The following is a 27,495-nucleotide window of genomic DNA, read 5'->3' as shown; positions in this document are numbered from 1 at the left end:
TACAAGTTGCAAGCCTCATGCATAGTATACTAATAATGCCCGCACCTTGTCCTAATTAGCTCGGATTACCTGGATTATCATCGCACTGCACATGTTTTAACCAAGTGTCACAAAGGGGTACCTCTATGCCGCATGTACAAAGGTCTAAGGAGAAAGCTCGCATTGGATTTCTCGCTTTTGATTATTCTCGACTTAGACATCCATACCGGGACAACATAGACAACATATAATGGACTCCTCTTTTATGCATAAGCATGTAGCAACAATTAATTTTCTCATATGAGATTGAGGATATTTGTCCAAAACTGAAACTTCCACCATGGATCATGGCTTTAGTTAGCGGCCCAATGTTCTTCTCTAACATTATGTATGTTCTAACCATTTTAGTGGTAAATCTCCCTTACTTCAGACCAGACGAACATGCATAGCAACTCACATGATATTCAACAAAGAGTAGTTGATGGCGTCCCCAGGAACATGGTTATCGCACAACAAGCAACTTAATAAGAGATAAAGGGCATAAGTACATATTCAATACCACAATAGTTTTTAAGCTATTTGTCCCATGAGCAATATATTGTAAAGGTGAAGAATGGAAATTTTAAAGGTAGCACTCAAGCAATTTACTTTGGAATGGCGGAGAAATACCATGTAGTAGGTAGGTATGGTGGACACAAATGGCATAGTGGTTGGCTCAAGGATTTTGGATGCATGAGAAGTATTCCCTCTCGATACAAGGTTTAGGCTAGCAAGGTTTATTTGAAACAAACACAAGGATGAAGCGGTGCAGCAAAACTCACATAAAAGACATATTGTAAACATTATAAGACTCTACCGTCTTCCTTGTTGTTCAAACTCAATACTAGAAATTATCTAGACCTTAGAGAGACCAATTATGCAAACTAAATTTTAGCATGCTCTATGTATTTCTTCATTAATAGGTGCAAAGTATATGATGCAAGAGCTTAAACATGAGCACAAAAATTGCCAAGTATCACATTATCCAAGACATTTTAGCAATTACTACATGTATCATTTTCCAATTCCAACCATATAACAATTTAACGAAGAAGAAACTTTCGCCATGAATACTATGAGTAAAGCCTAAGGACATATTTGTCCATATGCAACAGCGGAGCGTGTCCCTCTCCCACACAAAGAATGCTAGGATCCATTTTATTCAAACAAAACAAAAACAAAAACAAACCGACGCTCCAAGCAAAGTACATAAGATGTGACGGAATAAAAATATAGTTTCAGGGGAGGAACCTGATAATGTTGTCGATGAAGAAGGGGATGCCTTGGGCATCCCCAAGCTTAGACGCTTGAGTCTTCTTGAAATATGCAGGGATGAACCACCGGGGCATCCCCAAGCTTAGACTTTTCACTCTTCTTGATCGTAGTATATCATCCTCCTCTCTTGACCCTTGAAAACTTCCTTCACACCAAACTCGAAACAAACTCATCAAAAACTCACATGTTCAGAGGTGACACAATCATTATTAACACTTCTGGACATTGCTCAAAGCTACTGGAAGTCAATGAAACAAAGAAATCCATCCCACACAGCAAAAGAGGCAATGCGAAATAAAAGGCAGAATCTGTCAAAACAGAACAGTCCGTAAAGACGAATTTTAAAGAGGCACCAGACTTGCTCAGATGAAAATGCTCAAATTGAATGAAAGTTGCTTACATATCTGAGGATCACTCACGTAAATTGGCATAATTTTCTGAGTTACCTACAGAGAATTAGGCCCAGATTTGTGACAGCAAGAAATCTGTTTCTGCGCAGTAATCCAAATCTAGTATGAACCTTACTATAAAAGACTTTACTTGGCACAACAATGCAACAAAACTAAGATAAGGAGAGGTTGCTACAGTAGTAACAACTTCCAAGACTCAAATATAAAATAAAATTACTGTAGCAAAATAAACACATGGGTTATCTCCCAAGAAGTTCTTTCTTTATAGCCATTAAGATGGGCTCAGCAGTTTTAATGATGCACTCGCAAGAAATACTATTTGAAGCAAAAGAGAGCATCAAGAGGGAAATTCAAAACACATTTAAGTCTAACATGCTTCCTATGCAAAGGAATCTTGTAAATAAACAAGTTCAAGAAGCATAATGCAACAAGCATAGAAAGATAAAACAAGTGTAGCTTCAAAAATTTCAGCACATAGAGAGGTGTTTTAGTAACATGAAAATTTCTACAACCATATTTTCCTCTCTCATAATAATGTCCAGTAGCATCATGAGCAAATTCAACAATATAACTATCACATAAAGCATTCTTATCATGAGTCTCATGCATAAAATTATTACTCTCCACATAAGCATAATCAATTTTATTAGTTGTAGTGGGAGCAAATTCAACAAAGAAGCTATCATCATTATTATCATCATCAAATTTAGGAGGCATATTGTAATCAAAATCAAATTTATCCTCCATAACAGGCGGTACCAAAAGGCTACTATCATTATAATCATCATAAATAGGAGGCAAAGTATCATCAAAGTAAATTTTCTCCTCAATGCTTGGGGGACTAAAAAGATCATGAAAACCAGCTTCCCCAAGCTTAGAACTTTCTATATCATTAGCAACAATAGTGTTCAATGTGTTCATGCTAATATGTTCCATGGGTTTTTTAATTTTCGGATCAAACCATCCATGTCTTAAATCAGGAAATAGAATAAGAAGCTCATTGTTGTCCATTATGCCTAACTAGTGTAAACAAGAAACAAAAAGATGCAATTGCAGGATCTAAAGGAAATAGCTTCGAGCACAAACACAATGGCGCCAGAAAAGTACTGTTACCTGGAACCGAAGTATGAGTGCCTTTTACCTTTCCTCCCCGGCAACGGCGCCAGAAAAGTACTTGCTGGCGTGTAGTTGACGAGGGAGGAAATGGTGTAGCTTTCCTTCGTTCCCCGGCAACGGCGCCAGAAAAGTACTTGATGTCTACGGGAGCTTCTATTCTTGTAGACAGTGTTGGGCCTCCAAGAGCAGAGGTTTGTAGAACAGCAGCAAGTTTCCCTTAAGTGGATCACCCAAGGTTTATCGAACTCAGGGAGGAAGAGGTCAAAGATATCCCTCTCAAGCAACCCTGCAACCACAAAGCAAGAAGTCTCTTGTGTCCCCAACACACCTAATAGGTGCACTAGTTCGGCGAAGAGATAGTGAAATACAGGTGGTATGAATAAGTATGAGCAGCAGCAACGGCACCAGAAAAGTGCTTGCTGGCGTGTGGTTGATGGTGGTAATATTGCAGGCAGTAGAAACGCAGTAAAACAGTAAACAAGCAGCGATAGCAGTATTTAGGAACAAGGCCTAGGGATTATACTTTCACTAGTGGACACTCTCAACATTGATCACATAAATAAATAGATAGATGCTAGACTCTACACCCTCTTGTTGGATGATGAACACCACTAACTGTGTAGGATTACACGAACCCTCAATGCCGGAGTTAACAAGCTCCACAATATTCGATGTTCATATTTAAATAACCTTAGAGTGCATGACAGATCAACATAACCAAACCAAGTACTAACATAGCATGCACACTGTCACCTTCTCGCTACGAAAGGAGGCATAGATCACATCAAAACCATCATAGCAATAGTTAACTTCATAATCTACAAGAGATCACAATCATAGCCTACGCCAAGTACTACACGATGCACACACTGTCACCATTACACCGTGCAGGAGGAATAAACTACTTTAATAACATCACTAGAGTAGCACATAGATGAATAGTGATACAAAACACATTGCAATCATAAAGAGATATAAATAAGCACTTCACTATGCCATTCATAACAGTGAATAAGTATTTTGTGAAATATAGCCTAAGAGACCCACACGGTGCACACACTGTCACCTTTGCACACGTGGGACAAGGAGTCTCCGAAGATCACATAAGTAAAATCCACTTGACTAGCACAATGACATCTAGATTACAAGCATCATCATATGAATCTCAATCATGTAAGGCAGCTCATGAGATTATTGTATTGAAGTACATAGGAGAGAGATGAACCACATAGCTACCGGTACAGCCCTTAGCCTCGATGGAGAATTACTCCCTCCTCATGGGAGACAGCAGCGGTGATGAAGATGGCGGTGGAGATGGCAGCGGTGTCGATGGAGAAGCCTTCCGTGGGCACTTCCCCGTCCCGGCGGCGTGCCGGAACAGAGACTCCTGTCCCCCAGATCTTGGCTTCGCGATGGCGGCGGCTCTGGAAGGTTTCTCGTACCGTGGCTTTTTTCGTATCGAAGTTTTAGGTCAGGGACCTTTATATAGGCGAAGAGGTGGAGTCGGAAGGTCAACGAGGCGACGACACAACAGGGGGGCGCGGCCCCCCCTTGGCCGTGCCAGGGTGTCATCTGGTGGCCCTGTGGCCCACCTCTGGCTCCTCTCGGGTGTTCTGGAAGCTTCGTCCAATTCTAAGACTCTGGGCGTTGATTTCGTCCAATTCCGAGAATATTTCCTTACTAGGATTTCTGAAACCAAAAACAGCAGAAAACAGGAACTGGCACTTCGGCATCTCATCAATAGGTTAGTTCCGGAAAACGCATAAATATGACATAAAGTATGCATAAAACATGTAGATATCATCAATAATGTGGCATGGAACATAAGAAATTATCGATACGTCGGAGACGTATCATGTGTCTCCATCCTTTCTTTGAGCACTTTCTTGAGAGCACAACTGTTATTCTTAGTATAATATGCTTGTCTCAAAATATGATTGATTGCGGTATAACTTTGATGCTTTTATCTTTGACAATCACTATTTCTAGTCTTTCTATGAACTTCAGAGGTGACTGAGCATTTATGTTTTGCTGATCAAATATGGGCAAGCGAGATACCACTTTATCATACTCTTTTATGAACATTGCAATCCTGCTTATAGACATGATTCATGATGCTTATTATTAATTGTTGGTACCTCTCCATGATTGACATAGCTGTTAGATGATCTTATTTGCATGCATCTTATTATGAACTGCCTAAGTGTTAGCCATAGCATGAGAATATATACATCATATGAACAAATGTGTTCGTGAAAGTTCTTTTATCGCATCAGTTGTTAACTGAATTGCTTGAGGACAAGCAATAAGCTAAGCTTGGGGGGATTTGATACGTCCAAAACGTATCTACTTTCCCAAACACTTTTGCTATTGTTTTGCCTCTAATTTGTGTGTTTTGGATACAACTAACGCGGACTAACGCTGTTTCGGCAGAAGCTGTTACAGTGTCTCGTTTTTGTGCAGAAATCCAACTTTCAGGAAAATCCTCGGAATTTATGCGAAAGGTCTTATTTTTCCAGAAAACTCACGGAGCCAGAAGGGCAAGCTAGGTGGAGGCCCGAGGGCCCCAGACACTAGGCCGGCGCGGCCCAGGAGGGGGGCGCGCCGCCCTAGCGTCTGGCCCCCTCGGCTGGCCTCCGACGCCCTCCTCTGGACTACTTAAGGTGTTTCGATCTAAAAATCGCGACCAAGAAGCCGAAGTCACCAGAAACCCTCCAGAACGCCGCCACATCGCGAAACTCCGTCTCAGGAGCCAGAAGTCTCCGTTCTGGCACTCCGCCGGGACGGGGAATTGGAGGAGATCATCGCCATCATCACCACCGACGCCTCTCCATCGACCAGCCATGTTTCCCCCATCCATGTGTGAGTAATTCCCCCGCTGTAGGCCGAAGGGGATGGTAGGGATTGGATGAGATTGGTCATGTAATAGCATAAGATTGTTAGGGCATAGTGCCTAGTGTCCGTAATTGGTACTTTGATGATATTGTTGCAACTTGTTATGCTTAATGCTTGTCACTAGGGCCCGAGTGCCATGATCTCAGATCTGAACATGTTATTGTTTCATCATGATATTCATTGTTTATGATCTTACCTGCAAGTTGTATACACATGTCGCTGTCCGGAACCAATGGCCCCGAAGTGACAGAAATCGGGACAACCGGAGGGGATGGTAGTGATGTGAGGATCACATGTGTTCACGGAGTGTTAATGCTTTGCTCCGGTACTCTATTAAAAGGAGTACCTTAATATCCAGTAGATTCCCTTGAGGCCCGGCTGCCACCGGCTGGTAGGACAAAAGATGTTGTGCAAGTTTCTCATTGCGAGCACGTACGACTATATATGGAACACATGCCTATTGATTGCTTTGTACTTAGACACCGTTTTATTATTATCTGCAAATGCCCTGCTATGATTGTTACATGAGTTTCTCTCATCCATGCAACGCCCGTTATCCGTCCCCGTGCCTACAGTATTTTAATCCTGCTGTTTACTATAATCACTACTGCTTTCTCTGCTACTCTGCTGCTACTATTTCACTCTTTGCTCGCTATAAAACTATTACTACTGATAAACTCTTGCGAGCAAGTCTGTTTCCAGGTGCAGCTGAATTGACAACTCCGCTGTTAAGGCTTTCAAGTATTCTTTGTCTCCCCTTGTGTCGAATCAATAAATTGGGTTTTACTACCCGCGAAGACTGCTGCGATCCCCTATACTTGTGGGTCATCAATACCTTTGATCCATTTGCCATAAGGCACATGTGCATACCGGAGGATGAAGATGAATAAATTCTTGAATCCTCATTTGAAAACATGTCTTGATCCATAGAGTGTTCGGTTTCCTCTACATTGTTAGTCAACAAACAACTAGAGGAAATAGAAGCATTTTGATTATGGGAGCAAGACAAGGCAAGCATATCATCATGGGATTTATGTAAGAAATTTACACATGATATGCAAGGACTATCAACACAAGCATGTAGATTATTTTTAATGCTAGATGTGTTTAAGTACAAAGAGGAAGCATTGCAATGGGATAGAGATGAAGAATCATCACTATTGAGCATAATATCAACATTGCAATTTCCCTCACCACTCACCATATCATTACCTTGTGTCTTGCAACACGTTGGTGAAGTGGAAGAAGATGATGACTCATCACGGCCGGAGGTGGAAGCAACTTGGAGCTCTTCATGATGTGAAGGGGAAGAGAGCTCCTCGGAGTCACCACCGACCAAATGAGAAGTAGATCCACCAAACATTTCCTTAAGCTTGATCCACATCTCATGAGACGACTTTCGCTTTATATATATCAAGAACCTATGAAAATCGGGTCTCAAGGAAAATAGAAGCTCATTAGATACTTGAGCTTCAAGATGTAAGTTTTTCTCATCCTCTAAAGATAGATTTTGAGGATCCATCGGAGGAGAAAAACCTACATCTAGAAATTGCTCAATGTTTGGACACAAGGTCCGAAGTTTGCAAAGCAAGCAATTTCGCCACAAAAGATAATTTGTGCCAACAAAGATAATTGTGTCATTGTGCACTAAATTACTAGCCGACATCTTTACTCTCAAGGCGGTGAAGCCTTAAACAAGGAGAGACCTTGCTCTGATACCAATTGAAAGATCGAGATGTCGCCTAGAGGGGGGGGGGTGAAGAGGCAATTAAAAACTATTGCGGATTTGTCTTGTAAGAATGCGGAATTAAACTAACGTTTAGTTTACAAGCACAAACCCTAAATATGCTAAGCTCAACTAAGTGTAACAATAGCAACTAGAGCTAAGCAAGATAGGCACAAGATATATGTAGCACAAGTGATAGCAAGATATATGAACTTCAAGCACGATGGCTATCACAAGGAAAGAGAGCTCGGGTATAGAAATAACCGAGGCACGCGGAGACGAGGATGTATTCCCGTGTTCCCTTCCTTTGCAAGAAGGTACGTCACGTTTGGAGGAGTGGAGGTCCCACGAAGGATTCCCCGCGCCACGAAGGCTCACCCTATTCTCCGAACCACACCCACGAAGGATAATGGCCGTTTCCTTATGGTTAGCTTTTCCTCCGCTCCGGAGATGGCAAGCTCCACAACCACTTCACAAGCTCCACAAAGGAGAAGCCCGGGCCTCTTCACAATCTTCTTGAAGAGATCACCGGAGCACCAATCACCAAGCCAACTAGGAGGTCTCCCTCCAAGAGTAACAAGCTCACGGTCTCTCACTCGAACTAATCGTGGTGGAGAGCTCAACACTATGCAATGATGCAAAGCAAGAACACCGGAGGTGTTCAAGTCCTTCACACTCAAATCCCACCAAAGCAACGAATGCTAGGATGAGATTGGAGAAGAAGAACAAGGGGGAAAGTCAACCAAAGACTTCAAGATCTAGATCCCAAGAGTTCCCCTCACTTAGAGAAGAAATGGATCGGTGGAAGTGTAGATCTAGATCTCCTCTCTCAAATCCTCAAATATGAGCAAGAATGGTTGGAGGAATCAAGGGGAAGAGCAAGTTCTTCAAATAGCAACAATGGAGGTGAGAGAATGGGAAGAACTAGTTGCTCAAGGTGGAAGAAAGGTCTATTTATAGCTAGGAGCAAATATACCCGTTGGGGGAAAAAAACAGAGAAAAAGACAAGAAAAACGGCCAGGAAAAGGTGCCCAGCCGGTTGACCGGAGCTGTGGCCGGCCAGGCCGGTCTGGGGTCCGGCCCAGCCGGACCAGCAGCTGGGCGAGGCGCGCGCCGCGCTGGGCGGCGGATAAGCGGGGCGGTCGGAGGAGGCTCCGGCTGGGCCGGGAGGCGGTCGGGCGGCCGTAGAGAATCGGCTCTGGCCGGAGTAATCCAGCGAGCCCACGGGACCCGCCCCGGATGGCACAGCCGCCGAGCCGGATTCGGCCGGGTGGCCGGCGCGCGGCCCGCAGGCCGGCGGCCGACCGGTGACCCTCCTCCTTTTTTTCTTTTTCCTTTTTATTCTTTTTCCTTTTTCCTTTTTCTTTAATAACTAATGCTCCCGAACTCCGAATCGCATGAAACCAATTTTGTTTGGAAGATAACAACAAATGCTATCTTATAGAAAGTGAAAACCCAAGAATCTGTAGGAGGGGATTTTATCATGAATATAAAAGATAGAACCTTATATCATGAATAACCGGTATAATCACCCAACCTTGAAAACGCAATAGAAGATGCATGCGAACTCCGTTTTCGATGAACTTGGGCTTGTTGTAAAGCTAGAAACAAGCTCAAGAACCTCACACCGAGAAATACCAAGAAGAAATAAGAATATGCATAGTATGCAAAGGATTGAGCTCCCTAAGACGATGTGATCAAGTTACCCAACCGAAAGCCCCTCTTAATAGTGCGGCTATCTATCCTATAATCCGGTCTCCCATCAACCACCTCGAGACCGGTAAAAGGAAAACCTATCAAGGTCATACCTTTGCCTTGCGCATCCCGCTTGATCTTGATGATAACACTTCACGCTCCACTCAAGCCGGAATGCATCACTTGATCATTGTCGCTTCGTGTATACTCACAAATGCCCCCCATACACTATGAGGCCTTGTTTACTTCTCTGGTATTTTTCTTCCCAATGGGTATGGGGATGGGAGGGGATTTGGTGTTCACCCAATCCCCTCAAATACCCCTCCCCAAAAATACACTAGTATGATGGAGAGTTTTTGATTTAGGCAAAAAATGTGGGGATGGGAGGGGATGGGAGGGGATATCTCGGGATTATGTCGTTCAAAACCGGAGAAGTAAACGGACTAGTGGGGATTTTCCGGGATACGAAATAATCCCCTCCCATCCCCATAAATACCCTAGAAGTAAACAAGGCCTGATGGGAAAGCTCCATTGATGCACATATTCATATGTCCATTATCGCCAAATGGACGGCAAGCTTCAAGCATGTGATCCACTCAAGATGCTCATCTTGAACTTGCCCAACACAACCTTGTATCTTCTCATACTCACTTAAGATAGAGCATGGCTAATATTGAGTTCCACATAAGAACTCCATTTTCATTTCTTCTTCTTGATCATATCACATATATATCTTCATACCGATGATCTTGATGCCAATACACAAGGTATATCTTTATCTTCATGGCATCCATACTTGAATCCAACACATGGAGAGCAAGTAGTACCTATGGAATATTCCTTCATATAAACTCAATGAAAACATTAGTCCATAGGGGTTGTCATTGATTACCAAAACCACACATAGGGGCAATATACCCTTACACACATGTTTTATACACATTATATATCATTATTATGCATTTTCCGGCACTAACCTATTAACGAGATGCCGAAGAGCCAGTTGCTGTTTTCTGCTGTTTTTGGTTTCAGAAATCCTAGTAAGGAAATATTCTCGGAATTGGACGAAATCAACGCCCAGGGTCCTATTTTTCCACGAAGCTTCCAGAAGACCGAGGGAGAGACGAAGTGGGGCCACGGGGCGCCGCCACACTAGGGCGGCGCGGCGTGGACCCTGGCCACGCGGCCCTATGGTGTGGGGCCCCCGTGAGGCCCCCTGACCTACCCTTCCGCCTACTTAAGCCTTCGTCGATAATAGCCCCAGTACCGAGAGCCACGATACGGAAAACCTTCCAGAGACGCCGCCGCCGCCAATCCCATCTCGGGGGATTCAGGAGATCGCCTCCGGCACCCTGCCGGAGAGGGGAATCATCTCCCGGAGGACTCTACACCGCCATGGTCGCCTCTGGATTGATGTGTAAGTAGTTCACCCCTGGACTATGGGTCCATAGCAGTAGCTAGATGGTTGTCTTCTCCTCATTGTGCTATCATTGTTAGATCTTGTGAGCTGCCTAACATGATCAAGATCATCTATCTGTAATGCTACATGTGCGTTTGTTGGGATCCGATGAATAATGAATACTATGCTATGTTGATTATCAATCTATCTACGTGTTGTTTATGATCTTGCATGCTCTCCGTTGCTAGTAGAGGCTCTGGCCAAGTCATTGCTTGTAACTCCAAGAGGGAGTAATTATGCTCGATAGTGGGTTCATGTCTCCATTAAATCTGGGGAGTGACAGCAACCTCTAAGGTTGTGGATGTGCTGTTGCCACTAGGAATAAAACATCAATTCTATATCTAAGGATGTATTTGTTGATTACATTACGCACCATACTTAATGCAATTGTCTGTTGTTTGCAACTTAATACTGGAAGGGGTTCGGATGATAAACTGAAGGTGGACTTTTTAGGCATAGATGCATGCTGGATAGCGGTCTATGTACTTTGCCGTAATGCCCAATTAAATCTCACACTACTCATCATAACATGTATGTGCATTGTTATGCTCTCTTTATTTGTCAATTGCCCAACTGTAATTTGTTCACCCAATATGCTATTTCTTATGGGAGAGACACCTCTAGTGAACTGTGGACCCCGGTCCATTCTTTTACATCGAATACAATCTACTGCAATACTCGTTTTACTGTTTTCTGCAAACATTATCTTCCACACTATACATCTAATCCTTTGTTACAGCAAGCCGGTGAGATTGACAACCTCACTGTCAAGTTGGGGCAAAGTAATTGGGTTGTGTTGTGCAGGTTCCACGTTGGCGCCGGAATCCCTGGTGTTGCGCCGCACTACACTCCGCCGCCATCAACCTTCAACGTGCTTCTTGACTCCTACTGGTTCGATAAACCTTGGTTTCTTACTGAGGGAAAACTTGCCGCTGTACGCATCACACCTTCCTTTTGGGGTTCCCAACGGACGTGTGCTTTACCGTCACAAGGAAGCTACTTTCTGGCGACGTTGCAATCCAACTCCCACGTCAGCAGTCGCGCAGGCTTCGGTGGTACAAATCTGCAAGTGGTAACTATAAAACCGAATATTCGGACGGCAGGTCCCAACATAGACAACCTACACCGCTTCGCTCAACTTGAAGCCGGTGCCCCTCTGCCTTGCACGGCCCTCCCATGGACCCCGTCGTGAAGGCGCCCTAACCCCGCCCACCAGCCTCTCCTCGAGATGGACCATGTGAAGTGCCCCGCACACGAGCCGGCATCCCACGCACAACGCGTGGGGGCACACCCTAGATCTCTCACGAAGGCACCCCTGGCCTCGCGCCGATCTCCCCAGCCTCGTTCAACGTTGGCCTTCGTTGCCTTGCATGGACGTACTTATGTGGTCTTAGCTCCCACTCACTTCGGAAATTCGCAACTAGGGTGGCATACCGGAGATTGGCGGAGATTTGGCCAGAACCAGGGCGACGTGGTAGAATTTTGTCGGATTCCGGCACCGGTCCACTGACTGTCATGTGGAAACTTCCCTCCCGCCAACGTTTTCGCGTATATAGGGTGTTGTAAATTTGCCCCAAAAAACTAGCAATCTGAAGTTCTCGGATGTCGCGGTGCCTTAATTTTTAAAAATGATTTTGCGAGTTTTACAGGATTTAGTTTGGACTTTGTTTGAAGAATCCATAAAATATTGGTTATTTTACAATTTTGATCATTTTAAAGGGTTATTGCCAAGCGAACATAGAAATGGTTCACGTCCGCAAAGCACTATCCATGCATGCACGCAATGAATAGACACTTACTTAATTTTAAGAAAATCAAGCACGAATTAATGCTTTAGTTAATTATAGTTGAAACAGTTAGTACTCCAAGCACGAATTAATGCTTTAGTTAATTATAGTTGAAACAGTTAGTACTCCAGAAGGCTTGTTTTTGTTGTCCAATGCTTTCCTATCTAGACGACCGAGTCCCCTTTTCCCCCTCTCAAGCAGCTACAGTACCCCAACTTTCCACCACCGCCGTGGTCGCCGGCCCGATCCAGAATCTCCTCCGTCGGCGTTGCCGGCCGGAGTGGAGGATGGAAAGGTGCCTGGCCACCTGTATATAGTAGTGTAGGTTGCTGGTTGTTGCTGTTTACCCTTGTGGAGTATGGGAGTAGGAGGCTGGATCTCTAGGGCCAGATCCAGCCCGTTCTCACCTTCTTCCTCGAGGTTGTTCCTCTCTGGTGGCAGGGGTGGCGGCAGGCGGAGAGGAGGTGGTGCTGCATCTCCGACAATAAGCCCTTCTTCTTCCTTCTTCTTCATCTGGTTTGGTTGTGCTGGAGCAGCAACCAAATCGTAGATCTCTGGATCCTCCGAGCTCATCCATGGTGGATGGGCAAAGGAAGACGGAGATCTGAAGATGGCTGTTGCAATAAGCTCCTGTGGGCCTTTCGAATCTGCCATCATCTACGCCTGCCTCCCCGGGTCCGTGGCAGGTTCTTCGGGTTTGACGGCGGACCAAGTTCTTCGTCGCGGATTTGGTATGCCTGTGCTGTCTCTTCAAGCCTTGCTCCCTTGCTTTTATCCTCGGTTTCAAGCGTCATGGAGGCGATAGATCTGGGAGAACACAAGGAGACGGTGATGAGGAGGTGGTGTCGGAGTTCTTCAGAAGCGTCTCTTTGGAGCAACACATCGACGACGTCTAAGCCGTTCGTCATCCAAGCCGGTGAAGACCGGCGTTCTTTCAACCTCCTTCGGAGGCCCTTGAGGTCTGCGGTCGCATTCATCGGCGGCTTTGAAGCAAGTGGTGTAGTCCCCGCTTCAGAGTTCGAAGGCGACATTGCCGGCCTCCTGCTCATCGGTGGGGAAAGAGAAGGACTTGATTGCTTTTCCTTATTTGTTAGTGAGGTATTTTCTGCAAATATCAGGGGCCTATGTGTAATTTTCCTTTCTTATGGGGTTCTTTGTAATAATTTGTACACCCACCGACTGGAATGAATGGAAGCTTCTTCGCCCTTCGGGGCGCTCCGTGTTTCAAAAAAAAATCTAGACGACCGAGTCGTTGCCATTTTGCCGAACCGAGCCAGAGCAAAACAACAGTTAAAACATGCCCTTTAGGTGGACACCGGCTAGCTACAGAACAAGCTTGCTTTCCGGAAGCGCTCGTACTATGCTGCACTTCTTTTTTGAGGGGTACTATACTGCACTTTCGTGGCTGCAACGACTCCAAATCCCAGGTACATAAATGGTAAACTCAACACCAACCTTTTCAGTTTTCAACTGTACCGTCTCCCATTTTCACCATCAAATATGTTTCTCTTTTATCTTCTTGATTAACTTTTCATCACATTGTTATTTTTGTTTTAACAAATATTCCTCTAATATAAGCACCCAACCCACTATTGATTAAACCCCAAGTTAACACATGTGGTGACTTCGGCAACCTCAAAATCTATTGGATCGTTTTTTTAGACTTATAGGATGGGGTACACGGGTGTGTTCTTAGGGATGAGCGAATATACATATTTGTGAAGGCATGCTTATGTACTCCCTGATAGAGGGAGTACTATATTTTGCAAAAAAATCATCCGATGTGAAACATTTGGATAGGAATAAAAAAAGGTCATTCCTACATTCTACTCCCTCTGACCCTCCCTATGTTTTTAGTATGTAAGGCCACCACACATTTTGATGTAAAACTTTAGCTAATAATTAAGAAGTTTGTTGTGGCGGCACACCGGGTTCCTGGCCATTAGACTGTTGGTTATACTATTGTAGAAGTACAACAATATCCGAGTTACCGACTTATTGTAGAAGTGTTGGTGTGGAAGCACTAAAGTAAATGTGGTACTGTAGCGCCATAGTTCAGTTCTTTTCAAGCGCGTATAGGTAATCCCGATGTGATTAAAAAAGATGGTAGTATGTACGAAAAAATACCGGATGATCGTAGGATGATGGAGAAAAAGAGAGTAGTATGCCATTAGCACTACACTTAAGTTGCAGTGGTCGGAACAAGGAAAACTCGCTCTGGCTAAAAGATGTGACGCATAACGGAGCAAGTATTTTTTGAGAGATACCATAAAGAAGGCAATACTATTTTCCCCGACTAAAAGACATGACGGATGATAGAGTGTCTTTGTTTCCGGACTTGCTACAGAAGAAAATGGTAATACTTTCTCCAACTGAAAGTGGTAGCAAGTGAAGTAAGTATATCTTTGTAAAGGCATCGTAAAATAAGATAATAATATTCTAGGTGAAAGAGGCGACAGATAGTGGAGTAAATATATTTTGCCGGTGGTACCATAGAAGGGCACATTTTTTCTCCTGATAAAAAAGGTGACAAATGTTTGATTTTTTCGGTATTACTGATAGTGGCGGAGCTTGCCAAGGATGACTGGGGGGGGTGGGAAATGCAATTTAGGAGTTCTTGGGGGGGGACAAAAAAAAATCTAATCTAACCTCTTCCAAAAAAAATTCTTCAAAGATGTGCCAAATCAAGGGGGTGGAGGCCCCCCTGACATACACTAAGATTACCGACAAACAATTATGCACCGGGTGAAGAATTACGGTTTAGGTTGAAAATTTTGTGTAGAAATTACCACGCTTGTGCGTCGTTGAGAAATTACCGTCGTAGAAATATGTGTCCTCAAGAATTACTATTAGGTAGAAATTACCGTCGTAGAAATTAAAAGATTAAAATGTTCAAAAAATGCAGACCGGAACGTTGTTCACGCATGAACAATGAGCGAGCAAACGCATATGGCCTTTATATATACTCCCTCTGGTTCAAAATGATTATAAAAAATGATGTATCTACATACTAAAATATGTTTAAATACATATATTTTTACGTAATTATTTTAAGTTGGAGGGAGTAGTATAATTAGACCAACATAATATGAGCTATATGTCCCTAAAGGTATATTATTGTATTCATATTTGAAAAATATTTTCACCGATATATTTTTCGTGTTATATAACTTACGGAGTATTATTTACCGATCAAATTGCTATTCAAAGTTTTAGCTCAAAATAGTTAGTGGAATTGCAAATAAAAAGGAAGAGAGTAGAAAGGAATAAACTTAACTAGAGAAAAATAATATTAAAAGATAAAAAACCATAGCAATTCAATGCTAAATATAGAAAATACTTGCTTTTTTATGTTTTTCACAAGCTGTCACTTGTATTTATTAATTATTTTTCAGAACACACTAATTCTTCGTAAACACACCTTGACACCATTTCTACCCATCAGGACCCGTCGTAAGTGATCGTGTGGCATAAAATCTCCACAATGAATGACTAAGTCGTTAAAAGAGACGTTGGGGCCCACTAGTGGACGATGGAGCCACCGTCATCTCTATTCTCTATCTTCATCCTATGATCCCCTCCTGGTTCCCTTCCTCCGTAGCCAACCATACACTCTTGTTTCTGCCTTATGTTGCGCAGGACTCCCATGCATGTGCCACCCCAATGGAAGAGATGGATGCGAAAGATAGGTCGGCGTGCTATGTGTGCGGCAAGGTGTTCGTGTCCTACCATGTTCTTAGTAGGCACAAGACTAGTTACCTCATGATACTCCGCAAGCAGCTGTCACTATAAAAAAAATGTGTTAGCTTGTGACCTTTTCTCAGTGATCATGGGTTAAATCGTCATAAATCTATGACGATTCTGCACTAGATGGTTGTAAGTCATCAGGGAGGCTTCAAACCCTCCATAAGCACGATGATTTGTGTAAAAAATGTACTTATTTTGTTGCGCAAAATCATCACAAAATCATAAACATGATTTCCAATCTTATTTCTTGTCGGTTATGACCAATTTAGATCGTCATAACGTTTAATAAGATTATACTTTCAGCTACAACGTTGTGATTGGGCGGACACCTGAGCAATTTGCCTATGTGTCATCTTGACATGGCCATTTGGATACCTATGTGTCGTGTTGACGTGGCCTCGGGCTTTCACTAGGTGACTTGCACGTGGGGCCCTAGATCTCATATTCTAGACCCACATGTCAATCTGATATTTTGAATCTCATATTCTAGGCCCACATGTCAATCTAATATTTTGCTAGTCACTTACCTGTAGGGTCTACATGTCTTTTTTTTTCGCCTATATGGTCTACATGACAATATGATATTTCTATCAAATGATTGCGCTGTTATAATCCCTGGGTGAATCAGGTATTGTATATCTTCAGTGACGGGTCGGGCCGCAAGAGCTTGGTTCTAATCTACAGGTGACGTGTGGGACCGCTGCAGCGAGAAGAACTGGACACAGCGCAAATAGCGCAAAAATAGACCGCCCCGGCCCCCGGGGGATCGAGCCAGCGCCGTCCGACCGGAGGACAACGAGCGACCATCAGAACTACAGCGCAAAATTCCACCCCGAGTAGTGGCTGTCTGGCCGACCCGACGCCGACTCGTGCGCGCACCGTACGCGCCATGGTCTCCCTCGCCGAGACGATCGGAGTTTTCGACGCCGCGGTCGGCTCGACGCCGGCCTACGCCAGGGAGATGCTCGCCGGCGGCGTCGCGGGCGTAATGGCCAAGACGGCCGTGGCCCCGCTGGGCCGCGTGAAGCTCCTCCGCCGTATCGGCGCCGCGCCCGGGGCGGATGCCGAGGGCGCCCTCCGGACGCTCGTCGGGATCTACCGCCGAGAGGGTTTCTTGGGGCTCTACCGCGGCAACGGCGCCAACGCCCTGCGCGTGTTCCCGTCCAAGGCGCTCCACTTCGCCGCCTACGACCGGTACAGGGGCTGGCTCGGCGGCGCCGGCGGGGCTCTCGTGGACCTCCTTGCCGGCTCGGCCGCCGGCGGCACCGCGCTGCTCGCCACGTACCCGCTCGACCTCGCCCGCGCGCGCCTCGCCTGCGGCGACGGCGCCTGCACGAGCGTGCGCGGCGTCCTCCGTGCCGCGTACGCGGAGCGCGGGCTGTACCGCGGCGTGCGCCCGGCGCTGGCGCGCGCGCTGCCCAAGTCGGGGATCAAGTTCTGGGCCTACGAGTCGCTGAAGCGGCGGCTCCCCGAGGGCTGGGGCGCGCGCGCGGAGGCGCAGATGGCGTGCGGGGTGGCCGCGGCGCAGCTGGCCAGCACGGCCACGTACCCGCTGGCCGTGGTGCGGCGGCGGATGCAGCTCGGGCTATGCGCCGGCGGCGGCGTGCTGGAAGGCGTCCGCACCATCGCGCGGGAGGAAGGCGTGCGGCGGCTGTACGCCGGGCTGGGGATCGCGTACGTCAAGGCGGTGCCGTCGGCGGCCATCGGGCTGGTGGCGTACGACCAGATGAAGGCTCTCATGAAGCTGCCGGTGCCGGGCACGTAGTTGGCAGCAGTACGACAGCCGATGATGGCGTAGCTAGAATTGTTCTACAGTACCTTTTTTTTTTGCAAATTAGAGTTTTTTTTTTTTTTGAACATAGCAAATTAGAGTTTGTGTAGATGTTACCGGGTATAGATGTTAGGAAGTGTAAGCATTGAGGCCCAAACTGTACCTACAACCAAAAAGTTGGTGTATTTTTGGATGGTTGCCAATTTTTTTGGCATGCAATACTCCACTAGTTCATTTTTCTACCCAAGGTTGGCCAATTCATGTGCAACTACAGTGCAAGAAACTTGAACCAAATTTTTGGCTAGCCGTTTGGTAGGGCAACACTAGGCATAAACCAAACACACCTTTAGTATTGGGATTGTCTGTTTGGCGGTTGACTGAATTTGAATTCGCCACCGGTCAGTCTTTTTCCGGTCATAACTAAGAATTAGTGAAAAGGAGGGCCTTAAATTACTTATTCTAGATCATTTAAAAGCTATTGTGACTTGTTCGACCCAAGCTAAAGATGAAATATGTTGACTAAGAAATGCTTGAAGTATTGCAATTGTAATAGGTATCAAATAACAATTGTGTTGCGGGCCATGTCGAAATTCATAAAGTCATTCCCACAAAAGCAAACAAAAGAAACAACAATTGCGTGACTGCAACAGGAAATTAGTAAACCCGGCCCTCTATAGTTCCTGTCCCCACATTTCGGTGAAAAATTGTACATTTTGTCCAACGGATGACACCATGTTAACCCTAACATATAATTGCATGACTGCAATAGGAAATTAGTAAACCCGGCCCTCTATATTTCCCATCCCCACATTTCGGTGAAAAATTGTACATTTTGTCCAACGGATGACACCACGTCAACCCTAACATACCCCCCCCCCCCCCCCCTCGTTTCACCATCTCCTAAGGCCTACAAAATTTCTCGTCTATCTTCGTGCCACCATTATTGGTCCAAACTGGGGGACGAAATACAACCACTAGGAGGATATTGAGAGATCGTCATCTTTGGAGGAAAAACTATGCCGAGAAAGAAGACATCCCAGGTACTACTAGATGTTCATCAAACATGTTTTTCTTTTGTTCTTCGCTTTTCGATTTCATTGTCATTTTTAGTCGCAATAACAAAGTTTATCTAGAGGAGAAAAGGTGTATCATTATTGGCAAAACATGATACTAATTCTTACAATCCTCACTAAGGCAGTCAACTATCCAGAACTTGAGAAATCCAAACTCACTATGATTAAATTAGTACGCCGAGCTAGTTGAGATAAATCGTGCCCTAACACTCTGTTCACCCTGACTATCTTTTACCTCCTGGCATACACTGGATCACATCACCACATCAGAACCTTGGCTTCTTGCTTGCAGGGCTGCCGTGAAGTTTATACCGTACATAATTCACGTTGCTGCCTCACACCATCTTTCAGAAACATGGTGTTTTCTTTAACCAGACAAAGAACTAACCCAAAGAAAAATATGCTCAAAATCAAGAATTGGAAAAGTGACATCTCAGGTGTTCGAAACTAGATCAGATATCTCAAAATGGGAAGAAATATAGTCGATTACAGTTTTCCCAACCAAAACTTGCACAACCAATCTGGCAAGACTTCCACAGATGGCAAACAGTCATGTGTGATAATGTTTGGCCATACTGCCCATACAGGAATATGCAGCTAGCTGGAACCTGCATTGATACTGATACCACTGTATCACAGCACAGCATACAAATTACAACCAGCCATATATTACAGTGCAGTAAGATGGCATCCAGTGTCCACCTGGCAACTGAGCAGTAACAAGGTGGGATCATTCTAACTCCAGCTGCCATCTTGAAGCAAATCATTCACGGCAGGAGGAGCCGAATAAAAGTGAAACCAAATATGCCAACATGAGAAAATCATGTGATGCTATTCAAGTGACAAAAACAGGAAAACCAACACACATACAGGCGGCAACACTGCACGTTCAAAACTTTCCTAATAACTATGATTGTTTGTACAATGGTGTATGAGGAGCTTGACATTGTATGAAGTATAATAGATGTTGTATAACAGACACCAAAATGTTTGGTGGCATTGAGCTGTTGACAGAAGTATAAAGAAACTACTCAGTTTGGTAGCAAGATGAATCGGCGAGAAGGTTGGTGTACGAAGGTATTATATCCGCCCACCATCCACCCCATCTTTTGAAAATTGTCTAAGGCGCCAGTTAAGCTGTGCATTCTTGGCGAAGAATCTCATCACGGTCATTTGTAGTGATCACTGCATGTGGAAGAAGTAAAACATATTAGAGATGTGTTTGATTTTTAGAAAGAAAAAAAAGGAGTATAAAAAAATCAATGTTATTCCAGGGCCCTCTACAAAATACTGTGATTAAACTGTTAACCGGCTTTTGCATGAGCATGCCTGTTTTACTATCAGGTTGTGGTACTAAGTTCTAAAATCAACAATAATGTCCACTGACCACTGCCGTGCTAACCTGTGGGACAAGCCTTGGTGACCGTCTGGGCACTGTAGTAGACCTGGTCTGCCTAGGCACTGTAGAAGACCTGGTATGCCTAGGCACTGTAGAAGACCTGGTCCGCCTAGCAGCAGCACTTCTTAAGCTAAATAGTATATTTCTCGTACGCACACTCGGTAACCCCTCAGAAGCTTGACTATTAGCTGCCCTGCAAAATAGTAAGAGCTATGTAAGTACACGACTAGCAAAACAAAGATGTTAACAATGTTTACACAGAACATACTCTGCGCCATGCTTTGAGGCCAGGGGAGTAATAGCATTGTCCTGCGCAAGAGGATAAAATAGAATACATCAACCAAGGAAGAAATCAAGCAATGAACCACAATCCAGCACACAGGCACACAGAGATAATTAACATCTTATACAGAAAATAATCATAGATGGAAATGATAGGAAATACATAGTCAGTGCAAGACAATGTAATAAACAGAGATAAATGACCAAGCATTATAGGATTTTTTATTTCATTTCACTAGTCCCTGTATGAAAAAGAAAACACTAGATTTGAAAAAGTTCGCTTAATATGTTCCTGGTTTTCCCAATAAAAGTGATGAAGTGCTGCAAGTTTCGCCAAGCCATGGTACATTAAGACACTGGCAGTGAATACCAAAAATGCCAGTTAAGGAGGTTTGCCGAATATCAGTTAGCAAATAGGTAGGTTTGTAGTTGCAGAGCTAAGATTCAGCCCTGTAGAGTTGGCAATAGTTAGATCAGAATAATACAGGTAAGCTTTTCTTCTTTCTTCCCCTTTTACTAAGAAGTACAAACAAGTAAAGTAAGTCAGCCGTGCATCTACTAGCTCAGTGAGAGTTGACACAATTGACCAGTTGAAACCCTTCCATGGATGACTACATATAGAAGACACCATCTTGAAAGGGAAGTAAGAGCAAAACAGCCAGTTCAATTAAACAGATGAATAGGAATTTTATGCAGGTCACCTGCAGGACTTATATGGTTTAGTTCAACCACAGAAACAACACCTCAAATGAGTGCTTACTTGGCCACATAGACAACCCAAGAAAAACTCAGGAAAGAAGAATACTCTTGGCTACAAGAATGGTTCCTTTCTGGTAATATCAGAAGGTCATTAAGTTTCATTCTGGCTAGTAAGTTTCTTTCATGAACTTTGAAAGGAATGTATGATTGGGAACAACTTGCCTCGGTACTAAACAAGGGAGGCACATGATGATCCTGGAAGATTAAGGTGTTACAAGAGCCCTCTAAGTGGGTTCATGAAAGATTAAGGTGTTACAAGTGGCCACGAGGCATACGATGGATATGGAGATGGTGCTTTTACATTTGACCACTACTACGAGGAATTTGACAAGGTTTTTGTCAAACATAAATCTCCATGCCATGATAAAATTTATACACAGTATCTCAAAGTTGAGAACCATCTTCAAGATCGGAGGGGAATAGGCAAAGGTTGATACGACCTTTACTCTAAAAAATGAACAGAGTGTTTAGAGTTCTTTTATAGCCCAGAGAAAACTCGTGCAGGGAAACCGCAATATGTATTGGCTTCTTGATTCCATGTTGGTCATCCTCATGGTGGGGATGCAACCCAACATGCTGAGTCACAAGGCCCACCATTTCAACTAGAAAATAAACAGTGCATTCTCGAGTTCTGTGGACCAGACAAAATGATGTGGTAAAAATGTACAGAGTGTTTAGAGTTCTGTGGACTAGAGTTTTAAGTTTAAAGGATCTAGCTCAACAATAGGACACGACAACTCAATGTAGTGCTTGCTTGGCCAGTCACATAGGCAAATTCTGTGTTCTTGGTTTCTTACCAGAGAATTGAAAATAAACGTAAGAGACAGAGAAAAAGGATCCAAGCCAGCATAATAATAATGCATCATCTGCATCCAAAGATCATTAATATGGATTTCCTAGTTTGGCAAGATTTCTTGATGAAAATAAACGTTTTGAAGTGTTTTCAAGACAAGACTTTTTGGATTTTTTTTTACCAAGAACACTAGATGTGGCTCCTACTACAAGATGCTCATGTATATGCTGTGTGGGGTGAGAAAAACCTGAAGGTCCTCATTTTGTAAAATCTGAGCTCGATGAGTTAAGATTAAACTACTTATTAATTAAATTATCCAATTTCTTGGAGTTTCCAGAAAACCTAGAGTGCAAAATTAACAAACAGACATAAGCTATGATATGTGTAACTAAGAAGCATATCTCAAAGAACATGGGCACCACCAACACATCATGAATATTTGCGTATTTGGTATTAGGGCACAGGTAATAGTTTAGGTAGCATTGAAGTACAACGAAATTACCGGAGCAACAGATGATGTTGTCGGGTCTGCAAGGTTGAAGTTTCCAGCAACGCCACGGTCTGCAGAACTAGCATCTGACTGGGCATCTGTGGCAGGTAGTCCAGCTACTGTCTGCTTGGCTATTTGATCAATTGACAAAGTGTCACCGTGACTATTATCTTCTTCCATCGGCACTGCTTCAATTGGTACACCTTCCGTTAGGACTTCATTTGTATCACTGTTGCGGGTAAGCTTAACCCCTGAAGTAGCACCTGGCATTTCCTGTTTGTCCACAAATGGCGCAGACGAGTCTTCATCAGAATCGCTTATAACCACAACATCCTGAGTGCAGCCAGTCTTGACACAAACTTTGGTTTTACCAGGACTCAACATGTCTTCTTTAGTTGGCTGTACGGAATCATAGGGCAGGGGTGCATGGCCTCTTCCAGACAATGCTGAGACATCAACAGATTCTTGAGGAAGCATGTTATTACCTAAAGCAGCAGCCATCATATCAAGTGACATGTTGTTCTGAACATCAGATGTTAAGCATGAAGAATGTACCACTGGAACTCCCTCTTGAGATCCAGAAGTTTCACCAAGAGTACCAGGCAGTGTGGATGTAGGTGAACTTGAGTTTACAGTTCTATCAGGTGGACAGAACCTAGAGCGAGAGTTCTCACAATCAGTTGAACCTAGTGATGAATTGGTTTGAGCAGCAATGCTCTCAGGTCCCTTGTTTTCTACGTTCATAATGATATTATCCGATGACGAATTTGCGTTCTGATCATTCTTACTCCGAAGACTGCTAATAGAGTTAGAGAGCATCTCAGTTTCAGTGTGATGTATACTTGGAGGGATGCTCACTCCCCCCTTGAAGCTATCAATCCAATCTCCTGGAGTGGAATCAAGATCACAAAATAGATCAATCCCCTCATCTGACATCACAAAAAGATGAAAAGGAGAATTCTTCTTTGCCGGGATATCATTAGACGAGCCACTGCCCTTCTCTATACCACTTCCACCAACTTTCTTATGGCTGCGAGACTCTGACACCACCCCATTAGGGACAGGATGACTTGCTATAAAAGAAATTGTATCATTTACAGGAGCAGCTGACACATGATTTCCAGTTTTAAGCTCTAGAGCTGTTGAGCTAGTTGCAACACCATCAGCAGTTTGAGAATTCACATTATGAGCAATCCCTTGTCCAGAACATGAACTAAAACAGTCTACTTTTCCATTGTTAACAGAAACAGGAGGAAGACTCGTTCTGGTGCCCTGGTTCAAGATACAGAAACAAATGAAGAAATTCATATACAGTGTATACAAACAAAACAGGTGGCAGGCATTACAAGTACACAGATCGCAGAGAAACACTATCTTAGATGTAGAAAGAAAATTAACTAATAAAACTGGTATTAAACAATGTATGCTACAGAACATAGGTTTCAGATAAAAATAATATGGGCCCACATTTTCAGCTCATTGGACAAAAAACCACTACAGCTGCACTGTTGATTGTTGAACTAACAATCCAGTACTTGAATTCAAATTCAAGCGCACATTTGGAACAAATCATTTTTTTCTATGTACGCTTGAAATTTTACAGCTGTTGGACAATACTACTACAAAATAAGTGCCAGTCATGTTTGGCCTAGTGAATTAGAAAAAAAAAAATCCACCTTGATCATTTCAAAGAAAATTGGTAATTTGTAAGAAATTAGTGAAAATCTATTCCATGTGTGAGAGGATTCTCCCTATCCTACATAAGCATTGGCAAATTTGCATGAAATGTCCAAGGATACCAAAATCTTGGCTGACTTACCAAATTATAGGAATTTGGATGGAAATTCATTTCACCCTCATGCATGTCAAGACTAATGTACTATCATGGAGAAATAAATCCATTTTATTTCTGAGTAAATGCCAATATCATCTAAGGCACAAAAAATAGCTTCAGGTGAAGTAAAGAGGACTGGGAAACAGATGACTCTATGAGTTACACAAATAGTCTGACTCCAATAGCACATTTTGTTTGGTCATGGAACAGGACGAGCTGATACAGAGGATGTGAGCGGTATTATGGTCAATGAGAATATTTGTAGAACTTGATTAGATTAAAAATTAGTTTACACAGCATATGTCATGAAATACACATGGGCAACAAAATGAAGTTGATTTATAGTAAAGGATCAAATTTCCTGGATTACTAAAAGTTGAAGAGCCTGCATCCAGTTCTCAATTACACAATCAAAACTAGGAAGACTAGTTATATTGTATTACAGGGACAAATATAGAGGTTGAATCAGGGAAAATGTTGTACTGTAACAAGATTAAGAAGCAATGGTGACAATTTCTTACACTTGTCAATGCTGCATCCGCTTGTTTCTTAGACACCTTTTGATGCTTTACATGCGGCCTATCAGCATCATCTCTGTCACTGTACGTGCCTCTTTTGTGGTTATCCTGCCCACCTGCAGTAAATTAGGTTACGTCAGATATACCAACATCCACATATAGTAACCATTGGCAATCTGCGAAATTACGCTTAACATAAAGGAAGTTTCTATACATACATCTGGATGCTTCTTTGTTGTTTGGTAACACGGCAGAAGGCGTAGCAGGAGAAGACGGAACAGGAGAAGCCTGTGTAGAACCGATTTTTTCCCTTTCAGGTCCTGAATTAAGTTTTTCCTTCTGGAAAACAAAGATGGTGCACATCAGTATTAACTTCTGTTTTCCCCCCAAAAAAAGTATTAAATCCCTGATGAAACTAGCTCACATATTTAGCTCATAATACATACAGGCATTCGAAGTTGAAGCAGATGGTATATACTCAAACTTACCTCGAGAAGCACGGCGAGCGAGGAAGCTAACTGAGAGTGGGTCTTGTTGGCAGGAAGGTTATACTGCTTGCAGAACGATTGCAGGTTCTGGTGACTAAGGCTGAGGAGACGTTTTTGCGTTTCCTCCAACCCCATCGGATTGACTGTAGCTGCACAGAAAACACACGGCAACTTTAGTACAGTTCATCAGGTAAAGGTCACGAGTTACACATACAAGCATTCATCGACATTTCTACAGGTCACGAGTTACCCTATTCATGGAAATTTCTAAAAAATCTAGGGACCCAGAAAATCTGAAGAATTGTCCTGCCCAAGCACGACAATAACGCCCAAGACCCAACCGAGTAAAGCACACGAGAACGCAAGCATCCAGTGGATTCGTTGGTTTATCAGCTATCCAAAAATAGGCGCCGAAGCACTTGGAACAAGCCAATTCGACCGCACATTGCGTGTTTTTGCGCTCCCCTAATGGAAGGTGGATTTGCTGAAGCTAGAAACACGCGGTTGTACCATCGATCGCCCCGTGGCCCCTGTGCGCCCCTGCCTCGCCACGCAGACAGCGCAACGTTGAGCCCGAAATGGAAATTGCCGAGCGGATCCGCAAGGAAACGAAGGGAACCAGATCTAGGCGACCGGGGACGCCGCCGGGGACGACGCGCGGTCCACCGAACCCGCCGGACCAGCCCGCCTTCGCCCCCCGGAAGCTACCCAACTATTCAGCACGCGCGGGAGGGAGAGAGTACCGCCGGGAGTAGCGGCCCCGCGCGCTTACAGCCGCGCGCGCGCGCCCCACGGCGAGCGGCGAGGTGGAAGGCGAGAGCTCCTAGCGAGCAGGGAGCTCGCGCGCGGTACGCCCGGCGTGGCCGCGTCGAATCGAAGCGAGGTAGAGGGGCAGGGAAGCGCGGGGACGGGGTTGCTTACCTGCGGAAGCGGGCGGGGCGACGAGGTGGAGGAGGAGGGGCGGCGGCGGGCGGAGCGGGGAGCGGGAGGGCGGCGAGGTGGTGGCGCCGGGGTTTGTGTGTGCCTGCCTGGGGTTTGTATGCGGGCGCTGTGGGCGGATTTGGGAAGGACGGCGTGGCGTGGCGTGGGCTGGCCGTTCTGGTTGCGTGTGACGGCGCGCATTCACATGGTCAGACGGCGGGGGCAACCTGCCGAATCAGGCCCTTGCAGCACTGCACATGCTCGGGTCGGGTCGGGTCGGGTCGGATTAGTTACGCGGTGTCCGGGTTCCGGCAGGGGAGAGGAGAGAGCGGCTTCGGCTGGAATTTGAAATTTGGGGGTTTGGAAATGGAAACTGCGGGTGTCATTTTTTAGGAAAGAAAGTAGTAGTACTGGAATTTACCATATCATCGCCGCCTCTGTGCTGCACAAAAATGCGCCCAATTTGTGTGCACAATGGGTATGCCACGTTACAACGATGTTCCACATGCTTGTCTATTAGCATTGCATCATAGGGAAATTAGTGATGTGACAATTGTACTTAAGGAGAAAATAGATCGGCAATTTATCCCAACTCTCACGTGGAGAACGCAGGCACCTAGTAGTGGATTTGCTAATCATGCTATCCAAAGTAGGAACCGAATCGCTCTCAAACGCGTTATTATGCCTACAGTTTAATTGTGCATTGCATCCCTCCCCCTAAAGGAAGGTACATTTGTCGAGGAGGGAAACACATGGTTTCTACCACCCCTCAAAGTGTGAACACCATGCAACCTGGCCACACAAAGGTAGACGGTGGAACGGAAACGAAAATTCGTAGGAGGATCCAAGCGGAACCGAGGGGGGGGGTCTCAGATCTAGACGACCAGAGGCGTCGCGTAACCTACTAAGCCCGGCGGACATGCCAACCGTCCCCAAAACATTGTCGCCTAGGTAACGCAAGAGGGGCGTAGATCCCATCGCGATGCCAGGTGATAAAGAACGAATCTCGGGCCAGTGAGGAAGAAATTGAAGGAACTTA

General features: G+C 44.5%; 2 protein-coding genes across 3 annotated transcripts; one reads left to right on the top strand and one right to left on the bottom strand.

Annotated features, from left to right (window-relative positions):
- The first annotated feature begins 16,919 nt into the window (after positions 1 to 16,919).
- LOC127298310 (mitochondrial carrier protein CoAc1-like) lies at positions 16,920 to 17,917 on the top strand. The gene has a single exon (XM_051328199.2). The coding sequence runs from the start codon at positions 17,018 to 17,020 to the stop codon at positions 17,891 to 17,893; it is 876 nt and encodes a 291-aa protein (XP_051184159.1). The 5' UTR covers positions 16,920 to 17,017; the 3' UTR covers positions 17,894 to 17,917.
- Positions 17,918 to 19,410: 1,493 nt separating this feature from the next.
- LOC127302417 (uncharacterized) lies at positions 19,411 to 26,640 on the bottom strand. Of its 2 annotated transcripts, none has more exons than XM_051332875.2 (8): positions 26,457 to 26,640; positions 25,536 to 25,678; positions 25,266 to 25,386; positions 25,051 to 25,163; positions 22,708 to 23,967; positions 20,640 to 20,680; positions 20,375 to 20,564; positions 19,411 to 20,157 (listed from the first exon to the last, which is right to left on the bottom strand). In XM_051332875.2, exons 2-8 carry the CDS (start codon positions 25,668 to 25,670, stop codon positions 20,155 to 20,157), a joined length of 1,863 nt encoding a protein of 620 aa, XP_051188835.1. In that variant the 5' UTR covers positions 25,671 to 25,678; positions 26,457 to 26,640; the 3' UTR covers positions 19,411 to 20,154. The 2 variants fall into 2 exon arrangements, with proteins under 2 accessions (XP_051188835.1, XP_051188834.1); XM_051332874.2 differs by having other exon boundaries at positions 25,536 to 25,684; positions 26,457 to 26,639.
- Between the last annotated feature and the right edge of the window lie 855 nt (positions 26,641 to 27,495).

Source organism: Lolium perenne, chromosome 5 (genome assembly GCF_019359855.2).
Source record: "Lolium perenne isolate Kyuss_39 chromosome 5, Kyuss_2.0, whole genome shotgun sequence".
Lineage (NCBI taxonomy): Eukaryota > Viridiplantae > Streptophyta > Magnoliopsida > Poales > Poaceae > Lolium > Lolium perenne.
Note: the sequence above shows the minus strand (reverse complement) of the source record. Positions and strands in the feature narration are given on the sequence as shown.